The sequence below is a fragment of the Nerophis ophidion genome, unplaced genomic scaffold (assembly GCF_033978795.1).
Source record: "Nerophis ophidion isolate RoL-2023_Sa unplaced genomic scaffold, RoL_Noph_v1.0 HiC_scaffold_245, whole genome shotgun sequence".
Taxonomy (NCBI): Eukaryota; Metazoa; Chordata; class Actinopteri; order Syngnathiformes; family Syngnathidae; genus Nerophis; species Nerophis ophidion.
Genome location: NW_026907167.1, coordinates 56,705 through 73,837, shown reverse-complemented (window position 1 = coordinate 73,837; position 17,133 = coordinate 56,705). Strand labels below are relative to the sequence as shown.

Here is a 17,133-nt window from a genome sequence, read left to right as displayed (position 1 = left end):
AAGATAAGTTAGAGTTAAGTTAAAGTACCAATGACTGTCTCACACACACTAGGTATGGTGAAATGTGTCCTCTGCATTTGACCCATTTCCTTGATCAACCCCTGGAAAGTGAGGGGAGCAGTGGGCAGCAGCGATGCCGCGCCTGGGAATAATTTATGGTGATCTAACCCCCAATTCCAACCCTTGATGCTGAGTGCCAAGCAGGGAAGCAATGGGTTCCATTTTTATAGTCTTTGGTATGACTCGACCGGGGGTTTGAACTCACTATCAATCTCAGGGCGGACAGAGTGTAGTATAAAAGTATACATACAGCAATGTTAATATTTGCTTACATGTCCCTTGGCATGTTTCACTGCAATAAAGCGCTTTTGGTAGCCATCCACAAACTTCTGGCAAGCTTGAATCTTTGACCACTCCTCTTGACAAAATTATTAATTATAGAAGGTTTGTTTTTAAAATCAGTCTGTGTCACAAGAGGTAAGCAAGTGTCAGATATTATGTCTGTAAGAAAGTGTTTGTTTTCATTTTGTGTAGGAGTGTAATAAACAGTATAATGATTATGTGGGATAAAGCTTCCCACGGTTAGTATTGTAATTGATAACACTGATAAAGTCACGGACCGCCGACACTGCTCATTTACCGGAATAGCAAGCTAGCGCAACCTAGCTTGAATGGTATCATGAAAACAAGAGACGTTAATATCTTCTTCTATTAAAAGACAATGTTTCCCAATGTAAACGTGTATAAAACACACCACTTTCTGACAACTAAGCTACTCAACTATGTGGATTAAACTAACAGGCTGGGCTCTCTAACACAGATCGATTGTTACTTGAAGAAATATAACAACAGGAAGTGAATTTGCACGACTTCACATAAACCAGACGTGACACAACCAACACAAATTATTTTCTTCAGCATTAAAAAAAAAAACTTTTACACAGTAAAAAAGAAGCTAAAAATATTAAATACTGAAATAGAAATAATTTGGCTCTATATAACATACTTATTCTGCCAATAAAGTACATTGTGGTTATTTACTGTATTTTTTTTTAACATAAAACTCGGTTATGTGTGTAGGAGTGAGCACGTTCAACAACATCTAAATATTGACTATTTTTACGTTCCATCTCTAATTTTGTATTCAGATGTTTAAAAAAACAATGGTTAACAAACAAACATTTGCATCAAGCAAACATCTTACAACAACTCACAATTTGATTCCGATTCCTGGGGTGACGTTTAGATTCAGAATCTATCCTCGATTCAAACCGGTTTTCACAATATAATGTGAAAATTTGAAAAAAAGATGAAACATCTTCAATACCTGTCCAAAAAGCTCCTCTTGGATGCTAATGTATGACCTATGACCCGGAAAATTATGTTTCAATTTAAAATTGGAATAGATAAGAATTGCAAATCGATCTTTTTTTTAGCGCCCCTGTTGTCCAGTTCTATGTTGATAGTATTAAAAAGTTATGAATGATCTGTTTATGGTACATGTATTTCAGGTTGGAAAAAAACTGGTATCCACAATAAATACAAGTTAACTACGGACATAATGTTATTAATCCTGATTTTTTTTTTTGTTTTTTAATTGATTGACAGCATGGTAGGACAATTATTGTCTATATTAAATTATATTTGTGTGCACACAAAACTAGAGATGCTCTTTACCAATGTTTAGCAAAAAAATACATTCTAAAGCAGTAGAAAAACCTTCCTATGAGGGTTTTCTTTCGTTTTGAGCTAATCAGAAGCCAAAAAGAAAATACTTAAATGTACGTTACCGATGTGTTTGAAGTAACGCGGCACGCCACTTCTGATGTGGTTGTATGTCGACAAAACCGTTCAATAAGTTTGCTAATGCAAGCAACATCCAGCACCACACTAAAAAAGGAGGCAACATCACACAGCAAACAACGCACAACATGTAAGTACAGACACAAAAACACTACTACTAAGGGCGAATAATGAACAACAAATCAATGCACATGCATGCGGCCTGTCGCCGTTGAGCGACAGGCACCGCGTTTTAAAAACACACACTCTGCTCTCATGATACATCCATTAACTGCATATGACAGATATTAAATTTTTTTTAAGTAACACATGAATTACTTTCCCTAGTAATTTATTACATTAGCGAGTAAGTCTGTTCGTAATTCAATAACTTTTCTGGAAAAGTTAATAACAATAATTAATCCCTTTTGAAAAGTAATTTGCCAAGTGTGACCACAAACTGAAAAATACTTTTGAGGCAAAATGTGACGTACAATGCATGTTACAAGGCTAAAATACATTTACATTTCAAAATGCATGGCTGACAACCAAAATGTTTCCGCTTGCTCAAATCAAACAGTATTTTTAATGACATACACGTCTTGACTTGTTAATTTTTTTTATATCCCATCATAAAATCCCTACAAACAACATTTTAATGTGGTTAATATAAAACCTCTGCACATTAAGCCCTAATTATGAATCTAACCTTTCCCCTAGGTTTGTGTGACAATAATATGACCTGAGGTGATATAAAATTCTAGAGCTCCAACTGTGGTTGAGAAAACGTACCATGAAGAAATTGGTCATGTACCTTGAAGAAGAAGCCCAGGACTGATTTCTGCCCTCCATCGCATTCAGCCTCCTCTTCTTCGGGGTCCTTCAGCCCTGACATATCCACCTCGATCAAGTGGGCTTTGCTGCGCTGCGCTTCCTCTGATGCTAGGTTCTCTTTCCCTGAGCCGTCTGAGGAGTTGAGCTGTGACTCTCCCAGGGTGCTGGACAGGCAGCCATCAAAGGACACTTCTGGAGGAGGCAGAGCAGTCAGGTCCACTCGGGTCGGTAGTCGCACGTTAGCCTCGTCGTGAAGCCTAAAGGCAGTACTCTGAGAGCCTGCTCCGCCAATCATCTCTCCCACTGCAGGGCTTCTTGGGCTGTGAGTGTCGGGCTGCTCGTTCTTGGGGGACCTGCCCCCAGCTGCCTGCCGTGAGTGTGTCTCTGCTCCGCCCTGAGAGGGGGTCAAGATCCTGGAGCTGTGTCGGCTTTGCTCCTTGCTTATTTTCAGCTCAGACGGTTTGGATCTGGTACTTCGGCCTGAGCTCAGTTTAGGTGGTTTTCTCGTTGAAACGGAGCCGGTGCTGGAGAGGTGTTCCACGTAGTGAAAACCGGCCTTGGGGTCAGCGTTTTTGTCGGTTGTGAGGGACTGAGGAGTAGAAGCAGGAGGAGACTGCATGTTTTGCTTCATCATCTTCTCCTGCTGAAGGGAAAGTTGCGTCATCTGCTGCTGGATGTTGCCAATGGCTTCATGCAGCAGCTCCATGGTGCGGTTGCACTCATTGAGGTCCAACTCGTCTTCTTGGGGGTAGCTGCCATTTTTTCCCTTCTTGTCTTCTTCTAAGGCACCGGGGGGCGTTGTTCCCTCAACTTCTTTGTCCCCTCTCAGGGCATCAACATACATATCATCCTTAGCCGATGATGTTACTTTTTCTCCCTTGAGCTCATCTCTGGAAGGATCAGCTTTAAGTGGACTAGGCAATGTACCACCCCTACCACCACCTTTCTTCACTATATGCAGGAAGGCAGCCTTACCCAGCTTCTGCCTCTGCCGGGCTGACAGAACTTCCATCTTTTTCTTTTGATGCTCAATGGCACGCCGCTTCTCCTCCAATTGCATACGAAGCTGGATAATTTCGGATGCAAGAACGTTGGTACCGCCGCTACCGTCACGACTGCAACCTCCCAAAGGCGACGAGGGACTCTGGTCTCTTTTGAGCCTCCATGAAGAGCCCAATGGCCCACTGCTCTCCGATCCATCCGGCGTGGTCCTTTGTGAGCTGGAGGCACTGGAGCGCAGGTCATGGTTGCTGCCGAAGCGCTGCTGCTGGGCTTTACGCTCAGCGAAGGAGGTCATGCGCACACTTCCGCTGGCCACACTGCTGGCCTGGGAGTATGCGCTAAGGCAAGGGCTGGAGCGACCACTGCAGCCATTTATGTCTTTGTCCTCGTGCTCTTTGACATTCATGTCCTCCTGGAGTTTGGCCGATTCCTCCTCGTTGTCCTCAATAAAGCCTTTTCTGGGCCAAGCGAGGTCTTTTGTGGTGAGAGCCTCATCCAAATCCTCGTCTTCCTCATCCAGGTCGTCCAAGTCTGCTTCAAGGCTTTGGCTAGGTGTTGTCTCTTTAGAATCGGAATGGAGGTAGAAGCCGCCACCGGGCTCCTTCGATGAAGAGTCCACACTGCTGGTGGCAATGGGCCTAAAACCAGCCTCAACCTGGGGAGGTTCCTCTAACACGATAGCCTCCTCATCCATAGAGGTAAAGGTTTGGTTGAGGGCGAGGGGAGCTTTACGAGTAACTACAGAAGGAGATCCATCTCCTTGGCATAAGACACCTCTTCCTGGGGGACAGGGCCCCTCTCCACTCTCCTGCTCCTTGTTTAGACACACAGACTTCTCTTTAGCTGGTTTCAATACAGCAGGCATTAGCGGTTCCAGATAAAACCCTTCCTGTGCCAGTTTGGACTTTGACTCAGGCTCTACTCCGGCAGCCGCTTGGCTTCCATCATGCTGCTTTGCGATGGAGGCAGACTCCATCCTAGCAACTGCCACCAAAGATTCTTCTTCATGGTCTAGGTTGACTTTCCCCAACAGACTGTGACCATTAACCCTGCGCATCTGAGCCAGCGAGGGCTGGTGGAGAGAAGTCAGGTGCTTGGGCGTGACGTTGATGACGTTGGACGCTAGGCTGTCTTTACTTATTGAACGGGCCAAGCTAACACTGTCGCCAGAGGCAACGTCGGCGTCGCTATCTGCGGCTGATTGGCACATGAAGGGGCTCAGTGTGGACACTGGTCTGGAGAAAAAACGAGTAAGATAAGGACACAAACTTCTTGGTTGTTAGCTTTTTGAGCGTGATGATTTACAAAACCCAAAAGCAGTGAATTTGTCACATTTTGTAACTGATAAAAAGAGAATACAATGATTTGCAAATCCTTTTCAACTTATATTCAATTGAATAGACTGCAAAGACAATATATTTAACGTTCACACTGAGAAACTATTTTTTTTTTGCAAATATCTCTTGGAATTTGATGCATGCAATATGTTTAAAAAAAGCTGGCACAAGTGGCAAAAATGAGTGAGAAAGTTGATGAATGCTCATCAAAGACTTATTTGGAACATCCCACGGGTGAACAGGCTAATTGGGAACAGGTGGGTGCCATGATTGGGTATAAAAGCAGTTTCCATTAAATGCTCAGTCATTTACAAACAAGGATGGGGCGAGGGTCACCACTTTGTCAACAAATGCCTGAGCAAATTGTCGAAAAGTTTAAGAAATACATTTCTCAACAAACTATTGCAAGCAATTTAGGGATTTCCCCCTCTATGGTCCGTAATATCATCAAAAGGTTCAGAGAATCTGTAGAAATCACTGCACGTCAGCAGCATGCCCGTGACCTTGGATCTCTCTGGCGGTACTGCATCAAAAAGCAACATCAGTGTGTAAAGGATATCCCGACATAAGCTCAGGAACACTTCAGAAAACCACTGTCAGTAACTACAGTTCGCCACTACATCTGTATGTGCAAGTTAAAACTCTACTATGAAAAGCGAAAGCCATTTATCAACAACACCCAAAAACACTGCCAGCTTCGCTGGGTCCGAGCACATCTAAGATAAACTGATGCAAAGTGGAAAAGTGGTTTGACGATTCTGCATTTCAAATTGTTTTTGGAAACTGTGGATGTCGTGTCTTCCGGACCAAAGAGGAAAAGGAATGTTATAGGCGGTATAGCTCGGTTGGTAGAGTGGCCGTGCCAGCAACTTGTAGGTTCCAGGTACCATTCTAGTCACTGCCGTTGTGTCCTTGGGCAAGACACTTTACCCACTTGCTCCCGGTGCCATCCAGATTGGTTTAAATGTAACTTAGATGTTGGGTTTCACTGGGGGCGGGGGGGCACATTTGAGGTCCTGTCCAAGGTTTCTCATAGTCAGCATTGTCACTGGCGTCCCACTGGGTGTGAATTCTCCCTGCCCACTGGGTGTGAGTTTTCCTTGCCCTTATGTGGGTTCTTCCAAGGATGTCGTAGTCGTAATGGTTTGTGCGGTCCTTTGAAACATTTGTGATTTGGGGCTATATAAATAAACATTGATTGATTGATTGACTATGTAAAGCATTTTGCGTCACTCGAGAAAAGCGCTAAATAAATATAATTCACTTCCCTTCACTTATAGGCGCAAAGTGTAAAAGGCAGCATCTGTGATGGTATGGGGGTGTATTAGAGCCCAAGGCATGGGTAACGTACACATCTGTGAAAGCACCATTAATGCTGAAAGATACTTACAGGTTTTGGAGCAACATATGTTGTTATCATGGACGCCCCTGCTTATTTCAGCAAGACAATGACGAGCCACGTGTTACAACAGCCAGGCTTCGTAGTAAAAGAGTGTGGGTAATAAACTGGCCTGCCTGTAGTCCAGACCTGTCTTCCATTGAAAATGTGTGGTGCAATATGAAGGCTAAAATAGCAGAAGGGAGACTGTTGAACAACTTAAGCTGTACATCAAGCAAGAATGGGAAATAATTACACTTCAAAAATGTGTATCCTCAGTTCCCAAACCTTTACTGAGTGTTGTTAAAAGGAAAGCCCATGTAACAGTGGTAAAAATGCCCCGTGACAAATTTTTGCAATGTGTTGCTGCAGTTTCTCAGTTGGAACATTAAATATATTGTCATTGCAGTCTATTCAATTGAATATAAGTTGAAAAGGTTTTGCAAATCATTATATTCTCTTTTTATTTACCATTTACACAACGTGACAACTTCACTGCTTTTGGTTTTGTATAATGCTTGACATTTACCGCTGTCTTTTGTCGGGCCAAGCGACAACAGAACCTCGGGCCTGCCTGTCCATCTGTGTCAAGGAGTTGGAGCGGTTCCTTAGACCTTGAAAGCAACAATATTCATCTTAAATGTAATATAAAGAGGATGTAGATGTGATGAGATTTTACCAGCACTATCATCTCCTTGATGCTTTTGTTGCCTCTGACGCAAAGGCAAAAGTGGGTGGGAAGGACTGAACGACGGGCCGCCTCTACTAAAAACAACAAATTGCGATTACTTTATATAATTTAACAAATGAGGAATGATATAGCGTACCTGTGACAGATTTCAGGGCTGCTCTGGTTTTCACTAGGGCTGGTCAGGAAGCTGCGTTTGGTGGCGTTGGAAATGGGCACTGATGGACGAGAAGCCTTAGGCTGAGCGATGGCTCGAGCTATTGGGATAAATATTATAAAATAAATGGTTGGCTGCGTACAAACAGGAAGCATTTTTCTATGCAGCATTTGAGCAAACCGTCTTTTGACTCTTGTAGATCTCTGGGAAGGACAAATTCTGGCTTGACTGTCTCAAACCACCAGAAGAGTTCAGCGATGAAGACCATCACATTGTGCTGCAAAGAGAATACCCAGAATATTACTGATACATAGGGATGTATACAGAGTATCGGTATTTTTTGGTAGCAGTTTCGAAGAGGAACGTTAAGATTCTGGACAAATACTACGGCTATCCAGCTGAACGTCCTAATTATGACACGCTGTCACATTTACTTCAAGTACCACTGCAACACATAAAAAAAGACATGAGATGGATCTAATATCCAGCTTGGAATAATCACAAATAAGGAAACAACACCACACAAAAAAATGCAACACAACTATGTCCTCCTCCACACACTTATAAGAGTTAGTGTCAGTTTGAAGAGATCTCATGACCACTGTTACAGCGCTTCATCATTCGTCCTTCTATGGCAGGTGTGTCAAACTCACACCTCCCTCAGAGGGCCACTTGTAATGTGAATTGTATATACATTTTAAATTGTTTCATTACACAATTATCTATTGTTATATATTTTTCCGTACACTGTAAGAAAAATATGAAACAAGTCCATGGCAGAAAATCAACACATTTAGTTGAACTGCACCAATTTTGTCAAGAGGAGAGGTAAAAAATTCAAGCAGAAGCTTGTGGATGGCTACCAAAAGCACCTTATTGCAGTGAAACTTGCCAAAGGACATGTAAGCAAATATTAACATTGCTGTATGTATACTTTTGACCCAGCAGATTTTCTCACATTTTCAGTAGACACATAATAAATTCATAAAAGAACTAAACTTCATGAATGTTTTCTGTGACCAACAAGGAAGTGCTCCAATCACGCTATCACAAAAAAATAAAAGTTGTAGAAATTCTTGAAAACTCAGGACAGTGTTGCCATTATGTTCTTTTCAAGTGTATGTCAACTTTTAAACACGACTGTGAATGTGATCTCTGAAAGGGGTACACATTATTTCCAAAGCTGGGCCCCCACTTCGACATAAAACACTAAAGCACACAGCTTATGACAAACAATATTGTATTTGTTAAATTCATTGAAGTGGGCCAAATCACTTGTATTAGAAACATATGTCTTGAAAATGACTGCTGTCATTTGATTATTACAATAAAACATTTAACTTGTTATTAAGTCAGTTTTTGGGACAGGTATGATCCTGGTGTGGCCACAGTGTGCACGTCTGATGTCGTTTATATGTGCTCCATTGAATGCTCACTGACGCGTCGTCATGACATTGTTGGTTTTACGAGCAGAGAAGCATGTTCGGCAGCGCACACAGAGTACTTACTAGCAGACAGTGTGTGGACAGAAAAGGGAGAATGGAGCATTTTGGCTTAAAAACTAAAGATAAAGGTGAAGTTATAAATCTGAAACACCCTCGGGAAGAGGTGCTTTAAGACATGACTTGCTAGTTAGCGGCTAACTAGCAAATCTAAATCTCTAATCCTGGGCCCCATGGCGACAAATAGTGAATTGTTTCAAGTATCATTATCGCTGCAGGTCGAGGAATAGCTAAACATGCTTCACTACACACCCTAGGAGGATACAAAAGCTCACCTGCGTCACCGCTAACTAAACATAGCACTCCTGACTGTAAACAAATGCCATGTGTGGATCTACACCTGACATCCACTGTAATGATACAAAGTACAATAGCGTATCTAGTCGATACTACTATGATTACATCGATATTTTTGATCGTCGCAAAATCTTTTTTCTTTTTGAAATCATAATATGTTTATAAACTCAGTAAATATGTTCCTGGACACATGGGTACTTTGGATATAACCAATGTATGATCCTGTAACTGATATAACCAATGTATGATCCTCTCTGAGCTGCAACCTTATCGTGGTAGAGGAGTTTGCGTGTCCCAATGATCCTAGGAGCTATGTTGTCCGGGGGCATAAAGGGTCTCCCAAGGCAAACTGGTTCTAGGTGAGGGATCAGACAAAGAGCAGCTCGAAGACCTTTATGAAGAAGAAAAATCATGGACCCTGATTTCCCTCGCCCGGACGCGGGTCACCGGGGCCCCCCTCTAGAGCCAGGCCCGGAGGTGGGGCACGATGGCGAGCGCCTGGTGGCCGGGCCTGTTCCCATGGGGCCCGGCCGGGCACAGCCCAAAGAGGCAATGTGGGTCACCCCTCCAATGGGCTCACCACCCATAGCAGGGGCCATAGAGGTCGGGTGCATTGTGAGCTGGGCGACAGCCGAAGGCAGGGCACTTGGCGGTACGATCCTCGGCTACAGAAGCTAGCTCTTGGGACGTGGAACGTCACGTCACTGGGGGGGAAAGAGCCTGAGCTAGTGCGCGAAGTCGAGAAATTCCGGCTGGATATAGTCGGACTCACTTCGACGCACAGCAAGGGCTCTGGAACCACTTCTTTCGAGAGGGATTGGACCCTCTTCCACTCTGGCGTTGCCGGTAGTGAGAGGCGACGGGCTGGGGTGGCGATTCTTGTTTCCCCCCGGCTCAAAGCCTGTACGTTGGAGTTCAACCCGGTGGACGAAAGGGTAGCCTCCCTCCGCCTTCGGGTGGGGGGACGGGTCCTGACTGTTGTTTGTGCTTATGCACCAAACAGCAGTTCAGAGTACCCACCCTTTTTGGGAACACTCGAGGGAGTACTGGAAAGTGCTCCCCCGGGTGATTCCCTTGTCCTGCTGGGAGACTTCAACGCTCACGTTGGCAACGACAGTGAAACCTGGAGAGGCGTGATTGGGAAGAATGGCCGCCCGGATCTGAACCCGAGTGGTGTTTTGTTATTGGACTTTTGTGCTCGTCACAGTTTGTCCATAACAAACACCATGTTCAAACATAAAGGTGTCCATATGTGCACTTGGCACCAGGACACCCTAGGCCGCAGTTCCATGATCGACTTTGTAGGTGTGTCATCGGATTTGCGGCCTCATGTTTTGGACACTCGGGTGAAGAGAGGGGCGGAGCTTTCTACCGATCACCACCTGGTGGTGAGTTGGCTGCGATGGTGGGGGAGGATGCCGGACAGACCTGGGAGGCCCAAACGCATTGTGAGGGTCTGCTGGGAACGTCTGGCAGAGTCTCCAGTCAGACAAAGTTTCAATTCCCACCTCCGGAAGAACTTTGAACATGTCACGACGGAGGTGCTGGACATTGAGTCCGAGTGGACCATGTTCCGCACCTCTATTGTCGAGGCGGCAGATCGGAGCTGTGGCCGCAAGGTAGTTGGTGCTTGTCGGGGCGGCAATCCTAAAACCCCTTGGTGGACACCAGCGGTGAGGGATGCCGTCAAGCTGAAGAAGGACTCCTATCGGGTCCTTTTGGCTCATAGGACTCCGGAGGCAGTGGACAGGTACCGACAGGCCAAGCGGTGTGCAGCTTCAGCGGTCGCGGAGGCAAAAACTCGGACATGGGAAGAGTTCGGGGAAGCCATGGAAAACGACTTCCGGACGGTTTCGAAGCGATTCTGGACCACCGTCCGCCGCCTCAGGAAGGGGAAGGAGTGCACTATCAACACCGTGTATGGTGCGGATGGTGTTCTGCTGACCTCGACTGCGGATGTTGTGGATAGGTGGAAGGAATACTTCGAAGACCCCCTCAATCCCACCAACACGTCTTCCTATGAGGAAGCAGTGCCTGGGGAATCTGTGGTGGACTCTCTTATTTCTGGGGCTGAGGTCGCTGAGGTAGTTAAAAAGCTCCTCGGTGGCAAGGCCCCAGGGGTGGACGAGATCCGCCCGGAGTTCCTTAAGGCTCTGGATGCTGTCTTGGTTGACAAGACTTTGCAGCATCGTGTGGACATCGGGGGCGGTACCTCTGGATTGGCAGACCGGGGTGGTGGTTCCTCTCTTTAAGAAGGGGGACCGGAGGGTGTGTTCCAACTATCGTGGGATCACACTCCTCAGCCTTCCCGGTAAGGTTTATTCAGGTGTACTGGAGAGGAGGCTACGTCGGATAGTCGAACCTCGGATTCAGGAGGAACAGTGTGGTTTTCGTCCTGGTCGTGGAACTGTGGACCAGTTCTATACTCTCGGCAGGGTTCTTGAGGGTGCATGGGAGTTTGCCCAACCAGTCTACATGTGCTTTGTGGACTTGGAGAAGGCATTCGACCGTGTCCCTCGGGAAGTCCTGTGGGGAGTGCTCAGAGAGTATGGGGTATCGGACTGTCTTATTGTGGCGGTCCGTTCCCTGTACGATCAGTGCCAGAGCTTGGTCCGCATTGCCGGCAGTAAGTCGAACACATTTCCAGTGAGGGTTGGACTCCGCCAAGGCTGTCCTTTGTCACCGATTCTGTTCATAACTTTTATGGACAGAATTTCTAGGCGCAGTCAAGGCGTTGAGGGGTTCCGGTTTGGTAACCGCAGGATTAAGTCTCTGCTTTTTGCAGATGATGTGGTCCTGATGGCTTCATCTGACCGGGATCTTCAGCTCTCGCTGGATCGGTTCGCAGCCGAGTGTGAAGCGACCGGAATGAGAATCAGCACCTCCAAGTCCGAGTCCATGGTTCTCGCCCGGAAAAGGGTGGAGTGCCATCTCCGGGTTGGGGAGGAGACCCTGCCCCAAGTGGAGGAGTTCAAGTACCTAGGAGTCTTGTTCACGAGTGAGGGAAGAGTGGATCGTGAGATCGACAGGCGGATCGGTGCGGCGTCTTCAGTAATGCGGACGTTGTACCGATCCGTTGTGGTGAAGAAGGAGCTGAGCCGGAAGGCAAAGCTCTCAATTTACCGGTCGATCTACATTCCCATCCTCACCTATGGTCATGAGCTTTGGGTCATGACCGAAAGGATAAGATCACGGGTACAAGCGGCCGAAATGAGTTTCCTCCGCCGTGTGGCGGGGCTCTCCCTTAGAGATAGGGTGAGAAGCTCTGCCATCCGGGAGGGACTCAAAGTAAAGCCGCTGCTCCTTCACATCGAGAGGAGCCAGATGAGGTGGTTCGGGCATCTGGTCAGGATGCCACCCGAACGCCTCCCTAGGGAGGTGTTTAGGGCACGTCCAACCGGTAGGAGGCCACGGGGAAGACCCAGGACACGTTGGGAAGACTATGTCTCCCGGCTGGCCTGGGAACGCCTCGGGATCCCCCGGGAAGAGCTAGACGAAGTGGCTGGGGAGAGGGAAGTCTGGGTTTCCCTGCTTAGGCTGTTGCCCCCGCGACCCGACCTCGGATAAGCGGAACATGATGGATGGATGATCCTGTAACTACTTGGTATTGGATAGATACCTAAATCAATCAATCAATCAATGTTTACTTATATAGCCCTAAATCACTAAATGTGATTTAGGGCTTAACTAATGTCAAGTATCAAAGAAGAGAAGAATAAATGATTTCAGTTTAACAGAAGTGTAGATAGAGCATGTTAAAACAGAAAATAAGCAGATATAAACAATAAATGAACTAGTAGATTAATAATGCTTTTTTACAGTTTGTACCTCATAATGATGACAAAATAATAGAATGATAAATGACACAATATGTTAGTGCATACGTCAGCAGACTAATAAGGAGTCTTTGTTTGTTTACTTACTACTAAAAGACAAGTGGTGCAGTATGTGCACTATTTTATTTAAGGACTAAATTACAATATTAAACATATGTTTCATGTACCCTATGATTTTTTGTTTAAATAAAGCCAATAATTATAATTTTTTGGGGTCTCCTTTATTTACAGAAGTATCGAAATACATTTTGCTATAAATTCAAAAACCCTGAATATTGAAACCAGAAAGGAGTCATTGTACCTTGAGCACGAGAGGGGAGTAGAGTATGTCCTCTGTTGTCAGATAGAAACTTTTATTCAGATACTCGTTTGCAAACTCTCTGAGCAGCTGGATGTTGTACAGCCTATCAGCAATAGAGGGAACTTCCTTCAGGCAAATATCTGAACCCAAGGAAGAGAGCAAATCAGATGAGGACTCGACTCAATGACTGTGTTGGGAGTAATTGTCAATTAGCAGGACAACAAAAGTCATGGAATAGAAAGGTATATGTGTGTGTTTATATTCATGCACGGCTTTACCCTCCAGCTTCATGAGATCTGGGCAGTAGTAGTGGACAACTGAGAGCAACGCAGCTCCGTCGCAAACATCTCTCATCAAATCTTCCAGCAGTGGAAAGAAGGGTAAATGGCGCCCAGAGGCATGCTCCCGACGATATCGTACCTGACCGCAAGACCAAGAAAATCACATCAAATCATCTTCTTAAAGGAACAAAACACAAAACTAATAACGGAAACAAAACATCCGAAAAACAATAACTGGAGCCAAAAAGTGCAAATCATGACCTAGTCAAAGCACGGATAACCCAAGAATGTTTCACTTGAGTTGTTTATGGAACTACATGTTCCATTCAAGGTTCTCCCTAGGAAATTCACAGCAAACTATTCAAGTATTGCTTTTATCCATTAGGACTGGAATTCAAGTTCATTTATGTCTCCAAGATGGAGCTAGTAGCTGAAGAACTAGTAGAGTTAAGTTAGGGAGAACCCTGAAGAGCAGGTTACTGATAGTGAGATGGAGGTGTTAGAGCAGTGAATAAAGAGCGGATGGTCAGTCATCCTCAAGGCTGTGTGAGAGGGTGGATAGTGATGCAGTCCAGCAGAATTAGGTGAGACCAACCAGAACAGTAGATGGAAACTGAGAATATGGAAAATCAGATTTCATAGGTAGAGTACAAGGATGTGCAAACTTTTTCGAACAAATAAAAACTGAAGGATGGAGGGGCCAATTTGATACATTTTGTATATTAAACATACTAAAACCAATACAATATACTGTATGCTAAACTATTTGAACAACATCTATTTTTTAGCTTTGTGTTAACGGTAACAAAACATTATACATCATTTTGTCGTAAATTAAGCATTTTTAAGATTAAAATGGAGACCAAAATAATCAGATCACGCAGTTCAGTATTGTGGCCACAGATTGGCTTAGCCTCAAGCAGCATTACTAACATTAGCATGCACATTTTTTTAGCCGATTATGCAGCAAAATACCTAAAGACTTTTCTAAATGAGTACTGGACACTTGCTAACATTCATATGCTAACTTTTTTGAGCAGGTGAACATCCCAGAGTCATATGACTTGGTACTACTTGACACATGTCAACTGTTAGCCTGCTAACTCAATGTGAATCTTTGGGAACCTAACGAGTCGATATGATTCCGATGCCTGGGGTCAGAATTAAATTCAGAATTGATTCAGGACAATTTTCAATTCAAACCAATTCTTGCAATGTATTATTTTGTATGACAATTATAATAAAACTTTTACAAAATAGGCTGTAGGTTAGAAAACCTTTTTCTGGTTGCATGGAGATCGCCCAAAAATATATTTAAAAAAATTCCAACCATCCATTCATTTCTACTGCTTGTCCCTCTAGAGCAGGGGTGTCAAACTCAAATACAGAGTGGGCCAAAATTTTAAACTGAACAAAGCCGCGGGCCAAGGTTTAACAAATTAACCTTTTAATAGGGACCCACACAAGTTTTGCATTGAATATTGAACAAGCGAGACTTATATAACTTTATAGTGACATGCAAAATCGAGTTTCAAATAATACTAATAATTTTAAAATAGAAATGGCATATCAAATCAAATTTAAATAGATATTGAATGCCTCTTTTCTATTTGCAGCCTTCTCAGGTAAATATCAAAATAAACTTTTCCCACAGGGTAATAATAAATGTTTATCTTGTAGCGTCCAGGAAGAGGTAGTACTGCAAGGGGTTCTGTGTATTTGTTCTGTTGTGTTTATGTTGTGTTACAGTGCGGACGTTCTCTCGAAATTTGCTTGTCATTCTCGTTCAGTGTTGGTTCACAGTGTGGCGCATATTTGTAACAGTCTTAAAGTTGTTTATACGGCCACCCTCAGTGTGACCTGTATGGCTGTTGACCAAGCTTGCATTGCATTAGCGTGTGGGTGTGTAAAAGCCACATATATCATGTGACTAGGCCGGCACGCTGTTTCTACATAGGAAAAACGGCCGTGACGAAAGGTTTTAGAGGACGCTTGAGGCAGTGCCTTTAAGGCACGCCCCCAATATTGTTGTCCAGGTGGGAATCGGGAGAAATTTGGAAGAATGGTTACCCCCTGTGATTTTCGTGTGACACCGCCGCTGTATAATACCGGCAGGCCAGCTCTAATGTTAATTTGATATTGCCTCAAGGGCCAAATGAAAATACACGGCGGGCCAGAGTTTGACACCCATGCACTAGAGGGTCGTGGGGGGTGCTGTAGCCTATCCCAGCTGCACTCGGGCGGGAGATGGGGTACACCCTGGACAAGTCGCCACCTCATCACAGGACCAACACAGATAGACAACATTCACACACTAGGGACATTTTAGTGTTGCCAATCAACCTATCCCAAGGTGCATGTCTTTGGAGGTGGGAGGGGCCTATCCCCAGGTGCATGTCTTTGGAGGTGGGAGGAAGCCAGAGTAACCGGAGGGAATCCACGCAGTCACGAAGAGAACATGCAAACTCCACACCACCCGAAAAATGTATATATTTTTTTCTTAAATAGATTTTTTTAAATTATGATTCTATTTAGAATTGCTATGAATTGGAATCATGATTTGCATGAGAATCAGTTTTTTGTGCACCCTTACTGCTAACTTTGCTATTCGAGTATTATAATATTATCATGGTAACTTTGTAGCCAATTTTTTTAGCCAAGCACCACAGAGTCATAACTTAGCAAGGCACTTGATACATGCTAACTGTTAGCACTCTAACTTTTTAGCTAATTTTACATACATACTCTTCCTAGTCATATGACTTGGTACTTGATGTATTCTAACTATTAGCATTTATGTTCAGCTTGCGCATTTCAGCATTCAGACACAATTTCTCCAAAAATTGCATATTCTATTTTTTGTGTGTAATGTTCTAGTCCGGAATGTTTTTATTTTCTCCTTAGAATGTGTCACAGGCCAATAAAAACAAGCTGCTGGCCGCACTTTGGACAATGCCTGGTATAGTATAATAGATCGACTTGGCTTCTAACTATCGCGATGAACACTTTATGCCATCTTTTGAAATACACAAAGACACTCAGGGTGAGCATTCAAGGCAAAAATATAACATTTTTCCACAAGAAAAAATTAGTTCCAGCAAGTCAGATCTTAGTCTTTACTCAGAGGTGCCCAATACATGGATGGCGAGCTAGCGGTAGATGGAGGAGGGTGTGTAAGTCGACCGCCAGCCAGGCATTAAAAAAAAATTGACCTAATAATGAGCTAACATCAATCTTCACCAAGACGTCACTTTTGTCACTTGATTGACATTCACAGCACCCAAGGGTCTTGTGAGATGACACTGGATGCTGCAAGATCATTATTAAGAAAAAAATGACCGACAGGAAGGCGAGAAACACTTTTTATTTCAACAGACTCTTGCGCCGTACCTGCCGTCAAAACTCTAAAGACTGACTGCACAGTTCCTATCTTCACAATAAAAGCGCTGCGCCATCCTGCCTGCGCTAACTAAATAAGAGTCTCAGAAAGCTAGCGTGCACAAGTTAGCAAGCTACGGAGTTTGCCGCAAATGTATTTCTTGTAAAGTGTATAAAAAGGGGTATGGAAGCTGGACACTTTCATGTGGTATGGACAGAAAAGAGGACTTTTTTTCGCCTCCATTTGAAAATGTGGACATAATCATCACTACTGTCTGATTCCAATCAATGCAAGTCATCATAATAATACCAACTTATATTCTTGTCTTCATGAAATAAGGGAATGTTAAACATGCTTGT

The 17,133-nt window shown here is 44.1% G+C and overlaps 1 protein-coding gene across 2 annotated transcripts in view; it reads right to left on the bottom strand.

Annotated features, from left to right (window-relative positions):
- LOC133547892 (calmodulin-regulated spectrin-associated protein 1-B-like) overlaps positions 1-17,133 on the bottom strand; it is an 81,764-nt gene that overhangs the window by 14,150 nt on the left and 50,481 nt on the right. The window contains exons 7-13 of one of the 2 annotated variants that reach the window (XM_061893374.1): positions 13,393-13,534; positions 13,115-13,254; positions 7,359-7,455; positions 7,161-7,278; positions 7,013-7,098; positions 6,863-6,947; positions 2,597-4,853 (exon numbers count right to left, since the gene is read on the bottom strand). In XM_061893374.1, coding sequence (XP_061749358.1) covers positions 2,597-4,853; positions 6,863-6,947; positions 7,013-7,098; positions 7,161-7,278; positions 7,359-7,455; positions 13,115-13,254; positions 13,393-13,534 — 2,925 coding nt within the window. The remainder of the gene's footprint in view (positions 1-2,596; positions 4,854-6,862; positions 6,948-7,012; positions 7,099-7,160; positions 7,279-7,358; positions 7,456-13,114; positions 13,255-13,392; positions 13,535-17,133) is intronic. The other variant, XM_061893375.1, reaches the window with a different exon arrangement.